The 13,133-nt window shown below is 44.2% G+C and overlaps 1 protein-coding gene and 1 long non-coding RNA gene across 18 annotated transcripts in view; both read right to left on the bottom strand.

Annotated features, from left to right (window-relative positions):
- Nucleotides 1–13,133, bottom strand: part of LOC126983727 (troponin I-like) — a 60,573-nt gene that overhangs the window by 24,664 nt on the left and 22,776 nt on the right. For 15 of the 17 annotated variants that reach the window (XM_050836791.1, XM_050836789.1, XM_050836792.1 and 12 more), the window contains 3 exons: nucleotides 10,331–10,456; nucleotides 9,708–9,831; nucleotides 5,293–5,393 (listed from right to left, as the gene is read on the bottom strand). In XM_050836791.1, the coding sequence (XP_050692748.1) occupies nucleotides 5,293–5,393; nucleotides 9,708–9,831; nucleotides 10,331–10,456 (351 nt within the window). Of the gene's footprint in view, nucleotides 1–3,560; nucleotides 3,662–4,034; nucleotides 4,136–5,292; nucleotides 5,394–9,707; nucleotides 9,832–10,330; nucleotides 10,457–13,133 lie in introns of all 17 variants that reach the window. The other 2 variants (XM_050836778.1, XM_050836779.1) reach the window with 2 other exon arrangements.
- LOC126983728 (uncharacterized) lies at nucleotides 5,967–9,701 on the bottom strand. Its single transcript, XR_007736186.1, has 2 exons — nucleotides 8,220–9,701; nucleotides 5,967–8,093 (listed from the first exon to the last, which is right to left on the bottom strand). It is a non-coding gene; the product is annotated as an uncharacterized LOC126983728 (long non-coding RNA).

Here is a 13,133-nt window from a genome sequence, read left to right as displayed (position 1 = left end):
TCCCAAACAGAGAGTCCCCAGGGAAACAAAGAGTTCAGAAGGATATTGATAACTGTTGGTGAGGTACAGTGCACAACGCAGGGAGGGAGAGAGAGAGAGGGGGAGAGGGGGGGAGAGAGAGCGAGCGAGGGAGAGAGGGAGAGGAAGAGAGAGAAATTAGACATACGGAAAAAGAAAATAAAAGTAGATAGGTAGATTGACTTAGATGGAAAAGTAGAGAGCGAAAAAGTAGGAGAGAAGGATAAGAGGAAGGAAGAGGAGGAGGAGGAGGAAAAGTGGGAGACAGGAATAAAGATGGAAATAGAGAGAGAAATGGAAAAAGAGAGAGAGAGAGAGAGAGAGAGAGAGAGAGAGAGAGAGAGAGAGAGAGAGAGAGAGAGAGAGAGAGAGAGAGAGAGAGAGAGAGAGAGAGAGAGAAATAAAGATAGAAATAGAGAGAGATAGAGAAACAGAAAAAAAGAGAGTGAGAGAGAGAGAGAGGAAGAGGAAGAGAACAGAGAGACAAATAGAGATAGAAATAGAGAGATAGAGATAAACGGAAAAAGAGAAATTGAGAGAGATAGAAGATCGGGAAAAAGAGAAACAGGGAGAGACAGAAGATCGGAAAAAGAGAAAGAAAGAGAGAGAGAGAGAGAGAGAGAGAGAGAGAGAGAGAGAGAGAGAGAGAGAGAGAGAGAGAGAGAGAGAGAGAGACAGAGAGAGAGAGAGAGAGAGAGAGAGAGAGAGAGAGAGAGAGAGAGAGAGAGAGAGAGAGAGAGAGAGAGAGAGAGAGAGAGAGAGAGAGAGAGAGAGAGAGAGAGAGAGAGAGAGAGAGAGAGAGAGAGAGAGAGAGAGAGGGATCAGATTAAAAAAAACATATTGTATGGCACTCCTTAAGCGGGTTTGACTGATCATTTTGTACATTTTACCTGTTGTCTTGTCATCGTGTGAAAACCCCATTTACTGCAGGTTTAACACGAGAGGGGGGAGGGGCTGAGGGGGGGTGGCGGAGGTGGTGGTGGTGGTGGTGAATGTGGTGGTGGTGGTGGTGGAGGGGGCCAAGTGAGAGAGAGAGAGAGAAGAATCGAGAGAGAGACGGATTGAGAGAGAGTGTGAGAGAGAGACGGATTGAGAGAGAGAGTGTGTGTGTGAGAGGTCGAGAGAGAGTGACAGTAAGAGAGAGATGAATTTGTTTTATAATGGAGAAAAAAAGAGGGGGCCAAGAGAGAGACAGAGAGAGAGAGATGAATTTTTTTTATAATGGAGAAAGAAAATTATGTAGTTATTTTTTGGGGGGATGTTTTTGCCATAAGCAGATTTTTTTCTTCTTTTTCCGGCGATTAAATTTGAGAAAAAAAATTTGTATATTAGAAAAAAAAAAATGATTGTGCTTTTTTTTGAGGTTTTGCAAAATAAAAAAAATCACTCGGGAAAAGGAAGAAAAAACAACGAGAAAAAGTAAGATTTGTGCGGATGAGAGAAAAAAAAAGAATGAAAACTAGAGGAAAAAGATAGATAGATAGAGAGAGAGAGAGAGAGAGAGAGAGAGAGAGAGAGAGAGAGAGAGAGAGAGAGAGAGAGAGAGAGAGAGAGAGAGAGAGAGAGAGAGAGAGAGAGAGAGAGAGAGAGAACAATTACGTCACTGATAGATCGAGGAAGAAAAAGTAAAATATGGGATAGACAGATAGATTGAAAGATAGCAAAGTAGAGAGAGAAGGAGAAAGAAGAGAAGAGAAGAGATAAGAAAGAAGAGAGAAAGAGAAAAAGAGAGGAACAGTGAGGAGAGCGAGAGGAAAGGAAATAAAAAAAAAAAAATTGTCAGAGAGTCTTTTCTTGGCCATAAGAGGTAGTGCCATACACCAGCCCTTATCGGGTCATCAAAGGTCACGTGCTACCCTGGGGACTGCGAGGGGGGGCGGGCGAGGGGGCAGGAGGGTCACACAGGTCAGGTCAAGGTCAGCAAGGTCACGAGAACTTAATGTTTTAACCACGGGGAAAGTTCCTGAAATGCGCTGAATTATACCACACCAAGAACCTTCCCGTGGCTTAGGACAGGGAGTGGGGAGGTTAGAGTGAGGAGCAAGGGAGCTGGGGTGTATAGGCTAGCCATGCAGGGGGTGTTAGCAAGCGTGGGGAGGGGGTGTTGGGGAGAGGGTGGGGTGGGATGCTAAGCTCACTCCAACTGACGTCTAATGGAGAGATCTATTGAAGGTTAGATTAGTCAGCCCTCCACACCTATAGTTTTGCTCGTCTGGCTAAATCTAACGTTTTGCCCAGCCCTGGACAGATATAGGTGATCAGAGGAAAATGAAAAGCATAATAATAATAATAATAATAATAATAATAATAATATGGAAAACGTAGGGAATTGAAAAGGACTGCAGTGAACGTGTTGGCACAGAAGCGATTTCAGAGTTAGTCGAAAATTAAGACCCAGAATTATGGCTTTTTGATGTGGTGAAATCAGACCAAAAATAGTGCTTTGGAAAACTTAATGTCTCGCTATCCTTCTTTTGACACTTCCGGAGGTGGGGAGGAAAGGGGAGGAGGTTTGGAAGGAGGGAGAACATGATACCACTACTGGGGGTGAAGTTCTGAAGGGGCGGGAGTACCTACGGGAGGGGAATTGGACCTCTGATATTTAACGAGAATTCTGAATCAACTGAGACGACCCCTTGGCCTTCCGTCTTGATCGCCCCAGTGTTGCCAGCCTCGCCTAGCTCCCTAAGAGGCTTGTACTTTACTCTGGCAACACTGCTCTCTGGCGAAGTGTGAAAAAATAGGTTAAAAAAATGAAAAAAATGTAAAAACTGCAAAAAAATATAAATCCTCTCAGAGAAGTAAGATGGTCCAGGAAGCAGTAGCACAGGGAGTGGGAGGCAGGGCTGGAGGCACAGGGGGTGGGGGCAGCAGAGAGGGGGAGGGCAGACACACAAGGGGGGAGTGAGTGAGTGAGTGAGTGAGTGAGTGTGTGTGTGTGTGCGTGTGTGTGTGTGAGGTGCCGGAAGCAAGGAAAATAATAAAAATAAAGAGGAGGAGGAGGAAGAAGTGATGATGATGAGGAAGAAAGGGAGGAAGAGAAGGAAAAAAAAGGGAGAGAGAAAGGGGTGAAGAAGGGAGGATCGATACGTAAGGTCACGCCAATATGTACTCACTATGCCATTCTGTACTTTGGAAGGCTTCGATGAGGTATAAAGCAAAACTAAATCAAAACAATGCCCGATGAAGCTCTTTTGATAATGATTCTCTTTTATACTTCACCTCAGTTCCCATGCTATTTGTTTTGCTATGAGTACAGACTGGAAGAGTGTGTACAGACTGGAGGGTGAATGGAGAAGGGACGAGGAATGTGCTATGAGGGTGTGCGGTGAGGTGGTGCGTTGTGGTGGCAGGGTTAGCGAGGCAGCAGCTCCAGGGTGACAGACAGACAGGGGTTCAGGGAGGCAGGGTGAGCTACTCTACTGAGCAGTGTCTCGCGGTGTCCCGGCGGGGGGGCGGGGGAGGGGCGGTCCAGGGCTGTTCAATACGCCGTAGTCACACAGTACTACTAGAGCACCCGTGCGGGGCTCGGGCCACTGTACCTCGTAATCTCTCCTGCGGACTTCATACTCAAGGTCCCATTTCTGGGACTCACAAAGGAACAAACGCTCGTGGTATGCCTTGCAGATTTCCCTAAGTTTATCTACAACAGAATGCCTCGTTAAGGTGTGACAAGGGAGTCCCTCTCGGGCTCTCGGGAGAAACATAGCAGAACAACAGGTAAAACATACATACATAGGAATATCGATAATTTAGCCATAAGTCTATTGAGTGACAAGCGGTGGAGAGAGAGAGCCCTGCGCGGCCCTCCATGAGAAACAGCCTGCAAGGGAAGAGAATTACTACAGGACACTGGCGGAGGTGGAGTGGGGGAGGCTGCTAGCGCGGCCGCAGGAGACCAGCGACACCCTACGGCCGGCGCCAGGCAGCCTGCAGGGCCGGGGCGCCCCGGGTGCAGCCAGCCTGCCGCCGGCCAGCCAGCCGTGCAGTAGCGAGCGAGGCAGTGAGCCGCGTACCTGATAGTCCTTCATTTTGATCTGGTGCTCCAGATCCCACTTGTCCCCCTCAAGCCGCGCTATGCGACTATGGAAATCTTTAACCAGTTTTTCAAGCTCAGCTATAAACAGAAAATAAAACAAAATTAGGGAGAGATCCCCAATTTTACTTTTATTTTATTGAGTGCTGAAGTGACGACACTTGTCCCTCCGGCGCAGGCCCTGGAAACACGGGACACACACACACACACGCAGCCACACACGCACACAGACACACACGCACAGACTCACACACTCACACACACACACACGCACACACACATGTGGTGGTGGTGGTGTTATGCTGTGAACGGTCAGGCGGAGGGAGGGAAGGGGAACGCAAGAAAAAATATAAAAAAATGCAATGGTCTAGCCGTGCCGCTAATGCAACCATGCCGAGGACGTGTGTGGGGGAAAATAAAGAACACTGACAACAACAACAAGGAGAAGGTCGGGTCATGACCTGGCCGGCGAGGTCATTCTGGGCCATAAGGTCACAAGCGCCGGAAAAAGACCAACCAAAAATATAATAATTTCCATATATATAAAAAAAAAAAATAGGAACACCAACGACAACACCAAAAAAGGAAAATTAAAAAACGAATTAAAGAAAAATAATGACAAAAAGAGTTACCCCGTGCATCATCAGTGATTAGGGGGGGGAGGGGGAGGGGGTGATGGTGGCCCTTGGGTATTATCAAAAAGGGGAAAAACGGGGCCAAAAAAGAGTTACGAAAAATCCACAACACACGTGACTTTAGTGCGAGAGTGGGGGGGGGAGCCGAGGGGGAGCTGAGAGAGGAGGGAGTAGAGAAGCTGAACGATGGTGCAAAAGATGGGACAAGAAAAAAAGAATAAAAAAGGAGATGTTGACCGATCCAAACCATCCTGCCAACTAGCGCTCACATCCGAAAAAAAAAAAAAACCTAAAAATCCGAGTTGCGTCGAAAAATTAAATTACCGTCGAAACAAAAACCTTGACGACACGTTCTCGCTCGACGATAACCAATTTCCCGACGCAACTCAATTTTTCGGGTTCGTAATTTTTCCCGACATGAGCGCGAGTCGAAAAGCTGCGTTCGGGTAGGCTAACACACCCCAGCGAAAAATTAGGGAATGATGGGGCAACGCAATGGGGATGGTAATGGTGGCGGGCGGGGGGGGCGGGGCGCGAGGCAACAGTTTACGGGGCGGGGCAATGCGATGCTGGGCGGGGCGGGGCTTGGGGGGCAATACAAACCTCGTAATCCTTCTTATTGGTTTCCATCTCGATGTCATACTTCTCACTCTCAAGGTTGGCACAGTGATCGTAGTACTTCTTAATAATTTCCTTCAGCTGGTCTGTTGGGGGGAGAGAGCCTTAGCTTTGCCGCAAGACCCTCGGTAAAGGCCACAACTATATAACTTTCTCGCATGGTGGTCAACGGGCTAGTCTGGTCTCACGCTGTACTAGGGAACGGGTCGACGGAATTTGAGTTTTTCTCCGAGTTGCGTCTCTTAAAAATTTCTTGCATGGGGGTCTCAACGCACAATGGTCTGGTCTCACGCTGTAGTAGTGAACGGGTCGACGGAATTTGAGTTTTTTTCCGAGTTATGTCTCTTAAAAATTTCTAGCATGGGGGTCTGAATCCACAATGGTCTGGTCTCATGCTGTACTAGTGAACGGGTCGACGGAATTTGAGGTTTTTTTCAGAGTTGCGTCTCTTAAAAATTTCTAGCATGGGGGTCTGAATGCACAATGGTCTGGTCTCACGCTGTACTAGTGAACGGGTCGACGGAATTTGAGTTTTTTTTCAGAGTTGCATCTCTTTAAACTTTCTCGCATGGGGGTCTCAATGCACAATGGTCTGGTCTCGCGGCACACTCATGAAAGGATCGACGGAATTTAATTTTTTTTCAGAGTTGCGTTTCTTAAAAAAATTTCTCGCATGGGGGTCAACGCACAATGGTCTGGCCTCTAATGAATGGATGGAGGGAGTTTAAGGTTTTTCAGAATTGCGTCTCTTAATGGGGGGACTTAAGTTATCTGGTTATTGTAGTTATTTGGTTTGACGTTTATGCATTCTCTGAGCAGGTATTCAAGCCTTTCAGTAGGTTACGTTTCTTAGGAGGGAGCTTAGTTATGTGTCCTGTGTTTCTTTGTTTATTATGAAGCGATTTACGTTTTTTTTAAGCGATGGGGCGCTGTTTTGACTTCCTCCGTTAATCCTTCCTCTTCCGTCAATCGAGTCATTCCGTTTAACTGTCTCTTTTGTTTCCGTTTGGAGTTTGGCATTTGAGTCTATTTTATTTTTACGTAAATCGCTCATATTATCAGCTTTTAAATATCTTCCCTTCGCTTTACTGAGTCACTCCTTTTAATTGTCTCCTTCATTTTCCTCGGAGTTTAGCATTTGTGTTTCTTGTTATTTATCCGTGAATTTCTCTTATAATCAGCTTTGGAATTCACTGTTAATTAAGTTATATTGTCTCCTTCATTTTCCTCGGAGTTTAGCATTTGTGTTTCTTGTTAATTATCCGTGAATTTCTCTTATAATCAGCTTTGGAATTCACCGTTAATTATGTTATTTTGTCTCCTTCATTTTCCTCGGAGTTTAGCATTTGTGTTTCTTGTTAATTATCCGTGAATTTCTCTTATAATCAGCTTTGGAATTCACCGTTAATTAAGTTATGTATACCAAGCAAACATCTTTTCATTATGTTATCTCCTCTTCAATTTCCTAAGTCCTCCATTTAGTTGCGTCTTTCATTTTCTTTGGAGTTCAGGATCTGTATCTTTGTTGACGTATTTGTTCCTCTCTATCTCTCTTTCCCTCCTTCGTTATCCTCATTTTCTTCCTCTACTCCATTTCTCCTTCTCTGCTGTCTCTCCATTCTCTCACATTTTCCGTTCCCCATCTCTTCCATCATCTCCCCTTTGCAACTTCCTATTCCATCTTTATCATTGTTCTTTCCATTTCTCTTTTTTTTTTTTATTTCTGACACATCCATTTCTGTCCTTCCCTATTCCACCTTCATTTAAGTCTCTCCTCTTCTGCCTCTCTTCCTCTTTCACCAGATTGTTTTCCACCCCACGTGAAGCTAAATTTTGACCGTTCTTTTACAATCTACGGTCTTCCTTGTGGGCGTATATCGCGGGCACCTTAATCTGGCCCACGGTGTCTCCTCACGCATCATAAACAAACAGATATATGAACAAATAAACATGATAATCGATAATTTCGTACATGGGAAGCCTGAACGAAGGGCAGCGTCACCATGTCTTTCGGTAAACTGTGTCGTCGTTCCCGTAATAAATAAACAAAAATAAACAAACTGTATAAGTTCGTATCAGATCACGGGTACCACAGATTAAAGACCAATCATCATCGTCATCGCTGGAGCAACAGAGTCAACCGTTCACCGCCTCCTCGCTGGTGTGTGTCTGGAGCTACCATGTGTCCGTGTCTGCGTGGCGTGTCAACAGAGTGTGTCACATTGGGGGAGGCTACGTGTGTGTCCGCTACAGGCTAAACACATTGACTATAAGGGCTAACAAGGCAAACATTGATGGGGGAATAAGAGAAATGATATAAGGTAGTTGAGAAGCCAGCTGCGTAGACTCGTACCGTTGACCTGTGCTGTGTTTGAGGGGAGGGATTAAGAGGGTGAGGTGAGGTCTGGAGGCAAGGTGGTAGTCATTAGTGTTAGTTATCCTGGCTAATGGAAACACCCAGATAAAATGAGGCCTATTCCTCTTATCCTAATGTTAGTTAAGTGGATATATTAAATTATGATGTATAAGAACATAAGGAGTCTGCAAGAGGCCGGTCGGTCTATACAAGGCAGCTCCTGTAATCCTAACCCCACCTTACCTCACCATCCATGACTTTATCCAACCTCTTCTTGAATGTATCTATGGTATTGGCACCCACAACAAGGCAGCTCCTGTAATCCTAACCCCACCTTACCTCACCATCCATGACTTTATCCAACCTCTTCTTGAATGTATCTATGGTATTGGCACCCACAACAAGGCAGCTCCTGTAATCCTAACCCCACCTTACCTCACCATCCTGAATGTATCTATGGTATTGGCACCCACAACAAGGCAGCTCCTGTAATCCATAACTCACCCCCTCACTATCTCCATGACTTTATCCAACCTCTTCTTGAATGTATCCTCACTATCCATGACTTTATCCAACCTCTTCTTGAATGTATCTATGGTATTGGCACCCACAACAAGGCAGCTCCTGTAATCCTAACCCCACCTTACCTCACATCCATGACTTTATCCAACCTCTTCTTGAATGTATCTATGGTATTGGCACCCACAACAAGGCAGCTCCTGTAATCCTAACCCCACCTTATCTCACATCCATGACTTTATCCAACCTCTTCTTGAATGTATCTATGGTATTGGCACCCACAACAAGGCAGCTCCTGTAATCCTAACCCCACCTTACCTCACCATCCATGACTTTATCCAACCTCTTCTTGAATGTATCTATGGTATTGGCACCCACAACATGACTGCTAAGCCTGTTCCATTCATCCACCGCTCTACTGGTGATCCAATTCTTGCCTATGTCTTTGTTGAATCTGAATTTGTCTAACTTAAAACCATTCCTATGCGTCCTACCTGGCTCTTCTACAACCAAAATCTTATTGACATCGCCTCTATTAAAACCCTTCATCCATTTACAGACTTCGATCAAGTCTCCTCGCAACCTTCGCCTTTCTAGAGAGTGTAGATTTAAATGCTTCAGTCTATGTTTCTTGTCTGTAAGTCCCAAAATTAGGTATCCCGTTTTCCGCTTCCTGTAAATTGATTCCCATGTATATTTTCCTTTTAGCAATAGTAGAAGGTTTTGTTTTGACCTCTCTGCTTGTTTTCCTAATCATACTGATTCTCTTATATTTGCTATTTCTTTCTTTTCATTTTTAACTTTCTATATATTCTTTTTCATCTATTTTTGGTTATTCCTTCCTTTGTTCCCCTATCATTTTTTATCTTCATTTTCTTCTTCCTTCTTTTTCTTCATCCTATTTTGCCTCTTCCTCCCTTTCTTTCCCTCCTTCTTTCTCTTATCATTCTTCATCTTCATTTTCTTCTCTTTCCTTCTTTTTCTTCATCATCTTTGCTTCTTCCTCCCTTTCTTTCCCTTCGTTTTCACCTCCGTTCCTTTCCCTATCATCCTTTATCTCCAATTTTTTCCCTTCCTTTCTTTATCCAGCGTTTCTCATTTCCTTCTGCTCAATTCCTCTTCCTTCGTAAATACTTTCTTCTGAGTCTCTTTTCCTCTTACGCCTTCTATAGTTATTTAGTTTCCCTTCTTATTTCCCTTCTGTCAATGTTATTTTCCTTTCCTTAGTCTCTCAATTGATTCTCATTTCTCATTTCCTTCCGTTCAATTCCTCTTCCTTTCTCCCTAAGCCTTCTATAGTTATTTGGTTTCCTTTCTTATTTCCCTTCCGTCAATGTTATTTTCCTTTCCTCAATCCGTCAGTTTCGTCCCATTTCTCATTTCCCTTCCGCTCAATTCCTCTTCCTTCCTCTGCCTCTCTATCCTAGCAGGCCTATCTACTCCCTATGCTAAAAACTCCTCCTTACAATACGCAGTTTCCTCTTCTTCTCTCCTCTCCTTCCCTCCCTCCCTCCGCCCTTCTCACCCTCATTAGCCCCGTCGAGGTTCTTGGGTTGGCCACAGCGCTGGTCAATGATCTTGCGTCTCTCAGCGGCTTTCCTCTCCTGTTCCTTCTTCAGCTCCTCAGCGGCCTTCTTACGCAGGAGCAGCTGTGGGAGGGAGGAGGTGGAGAGGCGTGTGAGAGTGTGTGCGTCGGGGAGTGTGGGTGCACTACTTAAATGATCCTCATGAATCTTGGTAATTTGACAGTGATGAAAGAACGAAGGAAGTGTATGTGTGTGTGTGTGTGTGTGTGTGTGTATTTACCTAGTTGTAGTTTTAGAGGGCTCTGCATTTGTGTGTGTGTGTTGGTGAGTGTGTGAATGGCTCGTATGTTGTGATCTAGCTTTCTTGAATCACATAAATACTGCGTAGAGAACTTGGTGATTTGATGGCAATGAGAGAAAGACGGAAGGTTGTGCGTGGATGTGAGAGCAAGAGGCGTAGATTGTGAAGTATGTAGTGACATTTAGGAGTATTCAAAAGGCTGAGTGATCTGATAATAATGAAGAGGTACTAGACAAGTTTTTACCAATCTAAACAGAAAAACTGATATCAAGAAACACGTCACTGATGAGCAGAAGTTCCACAAGGCTCTGCGACACTTACCCTGAGCTTCTTCTTACGCTCGGGGGTCATGAAACCCTTCTTGCCCTTCTTCGCGCTCTGCTCCTCCAGGCGCTTGCGCACCTCGGCCTTCCTCCTGTCCATCTCATCCTGCTTCCTCTTGGCTTCCTGCAAGCGGTCGGGGGGTCAGTCTCCGCACCAGGGGGGCGGCGAGGGGGGGAACTTGATTGCTACATAACTTAACTTTTTTTGATCTTAGAATTGACTGAAGGGACATGACTTGGGGGACTTAAACTCTAGATTTCAGTGTGACCTTTGATACTCTGTGACCTGACTTATTGACTACTTTTGATACTTTGTGACCTGACTTAGAGATTGATTTGACCTATTGACTGAGTTTTGATATTTTGTGACCTGATTTAGAGATACTGATTTGACTGATTGAATGACTTCTGATACTCTGTGACCTGACTTAGAGATATTGACTCATTGACTGACTTGCTCGTATTTGACTGATCTCACTAGTGTCAAGGGCAAGATTTTGACTGTACTTATAAATTATTGGACTTAAATGCACTGTAAGAATTATTTAAGTGACTCATCGTGACTTTTTATTTATCAAAACAAAAAAATAAAAAATAGAGGAGGTATATCTTGTGAGGAGAGAAGATGGCGGTGGGCTGGAAAGAACTGATTTTGAAAAGAGGGTTTTTGTGTGGTATTAGAAATCAAAAACCAATAATTACATAGACATTAGTGAAGTGCCACATTCAGGGGAGGAGGTTAAGATATAAAAAGCCAAAAAAATATACTGTCGGGATAAATAAATCAACATTACGTAACCCAAAACACAACTGGGGGGGGAGGGTTGGGGGTTGGGGGTGGGGGGCAATACTTAGCAGTCATCTTAAGAGGGATAAATAAACAGTGTCATATGGGGCTCACACGTGCAATGGAGAACGCTCGGCAACCCACGCACATGACATTACGACCGATGCCCACGCCGAAAACTAACCGGGAAAACCGACTCTGGATACTGAAAATGATCTTGTCGAATGTTACCAAGTTCCGACAGTTCATTTTCATATCTCTAAATGGTTTTCCAGAGCAGTTTGTGCCTCGGAAAGCCGACTTGGGATACTGAAAATGAACTTGTTGAATGATAGCAAGTTCCGACAATTCATTTTCATATCTCTACATGGTTTTCCAGAGCAGTTTATGATCTGGAAAACTAGCCTGAGATATTGAAAATGAACTCGTCGAAGAATACCAAGTTCCGACAGTTCATTTTCGTATCTCTTAACGGTTTTCCAGAGCAGTTTGTGCCTCGGAAAACCAACTTGGGATACTGAAAATGAACTTGTCAAATGTTACCAAGTTCCGACAGTTCATTTTCGTATCTCTAAATGGTTTTCCAGAGCAGTTTGTGCCTCGGAAAACCAACTTGGGATACTGAAAATGAGCTTGTCGAATGTTACCAAGTTCCGACGTTCATTTTCGTATCTCTAAATGGTTTTCCAGAGCAGTTTGGGCCTCGGAAAACCGATTCGGGATATTGAAAATGAACTTGTCGAATGATACCAAGTTCTGAAGGTTTATTTTCGTATCTCTTAACGGTTTTCCAGAGCAGTTTGGGGCTCGGAAAACCAACTTGGGATACTGAAAATGAGCTTGTCAAATGTTACCAAGTTCTGACAATTAATTTTCATATCTCTAAATGGTTTTCCAGAGCAGTTTATGACCTGGAAAACTAGCCTGAGGTATTGAAAATGAACTTGTCAAAGATTATCACATTTCGACAGCTCATTTTTGTATCTTTTGACAGTTTTCCAGAGCAGTTTATGATCTGGAAAACTCACTTGAGATACTAAAAATGAGCTTGTCAAATGTTACCAAGTTCTGATAGTCCATTTTCATATCTCTAAACAGTTTTCCAGAGCAGTTTATGACCTGGAAAACTCACTTGAGATACTAAAAATGAGCTTGTCAAATGTTACCAAGTTCTGATAGTCCATTTTCATATCTCTAAACAGTTTTCCAGAGCAGTTTATGACCCTGGAAAACTGACCTGAGATATTGAAAATGAACCCGTCGAAGAATACCAAGTTCTGATAGTCCATTTTCATATCTCTAAACAGTTTTCCAGAGCAGTTTATGACCCTGGAAAACTAGCCTGAGGTATTGAACATGAACTCGTCGAAGAATACCAAGCTCTGACACTCCATTTTCATATCTCTTCACAGTTTTCCGGAGCAGTTTCCAACATCCGAGCGGCGGTTTCAATGACGCGTGGTGGGTTGCCGAACATAGCTTAACAATACCAGGAACCAAGAGTGGTGTGGAATTAGAGCAATGCAAAGCTACATGTGTTCCGTGACTTGGGTTGTAGCTGTGTGCGCCACGAATGAGGCAAGCGTGGCGAAGGCTAAGCTAGTGGTGGCGGGCAGCGGGCACCCCACACCAGGCAGGGTACGAGGGCGACGCGGCCACGGGGACCAATGAAAAACTCGATATCCTTTTTACTGGTGCGAGAGAGCGGACACAGAGCTTGTAAATTGACTGGTGTTCGCTATACTCAGCAAAAACAGATCTTAGGGAAATTGAAATGGGAGAACAGATCCATGAATTGCTGGGGACCAATATAAAACTTGATATGCTTTTTACTGGTGCGAGAGAGCGGACACAGGGCTTGTAAATTGACTGGTGTTCGCTATACTCCGCAAAAAGATCTTATTTAAATTCCAGTTCACAAAATAGAGGCATTGGAATTTTCATGGGAATTTAAAAGGTACAATGAGCAGTGAGTTGTATGCCTTTTATTTAGAGTGTTGCCCTTTGATTATTT

The sequence above is a fragment of the Eriocheir sinensis genome, chromosome 54 (assembly GCF_024679095.1).
Source record: "Eriocheir sinensis breed Jianghai 21 chromosome 54, ASM2467909v1, whole genome shotgun sequence".
Classification (NCBI taxonomy): domain Eukaryota; kingdom Metazoa; phylum Arthropoda; class Malacostraca; order Decapoda; family Varunidae; genus Eriocheir; species Eriocheir sinensis.
This window is presented reverse-complemented; position numbering and strand designations above follow the sequence as displayed.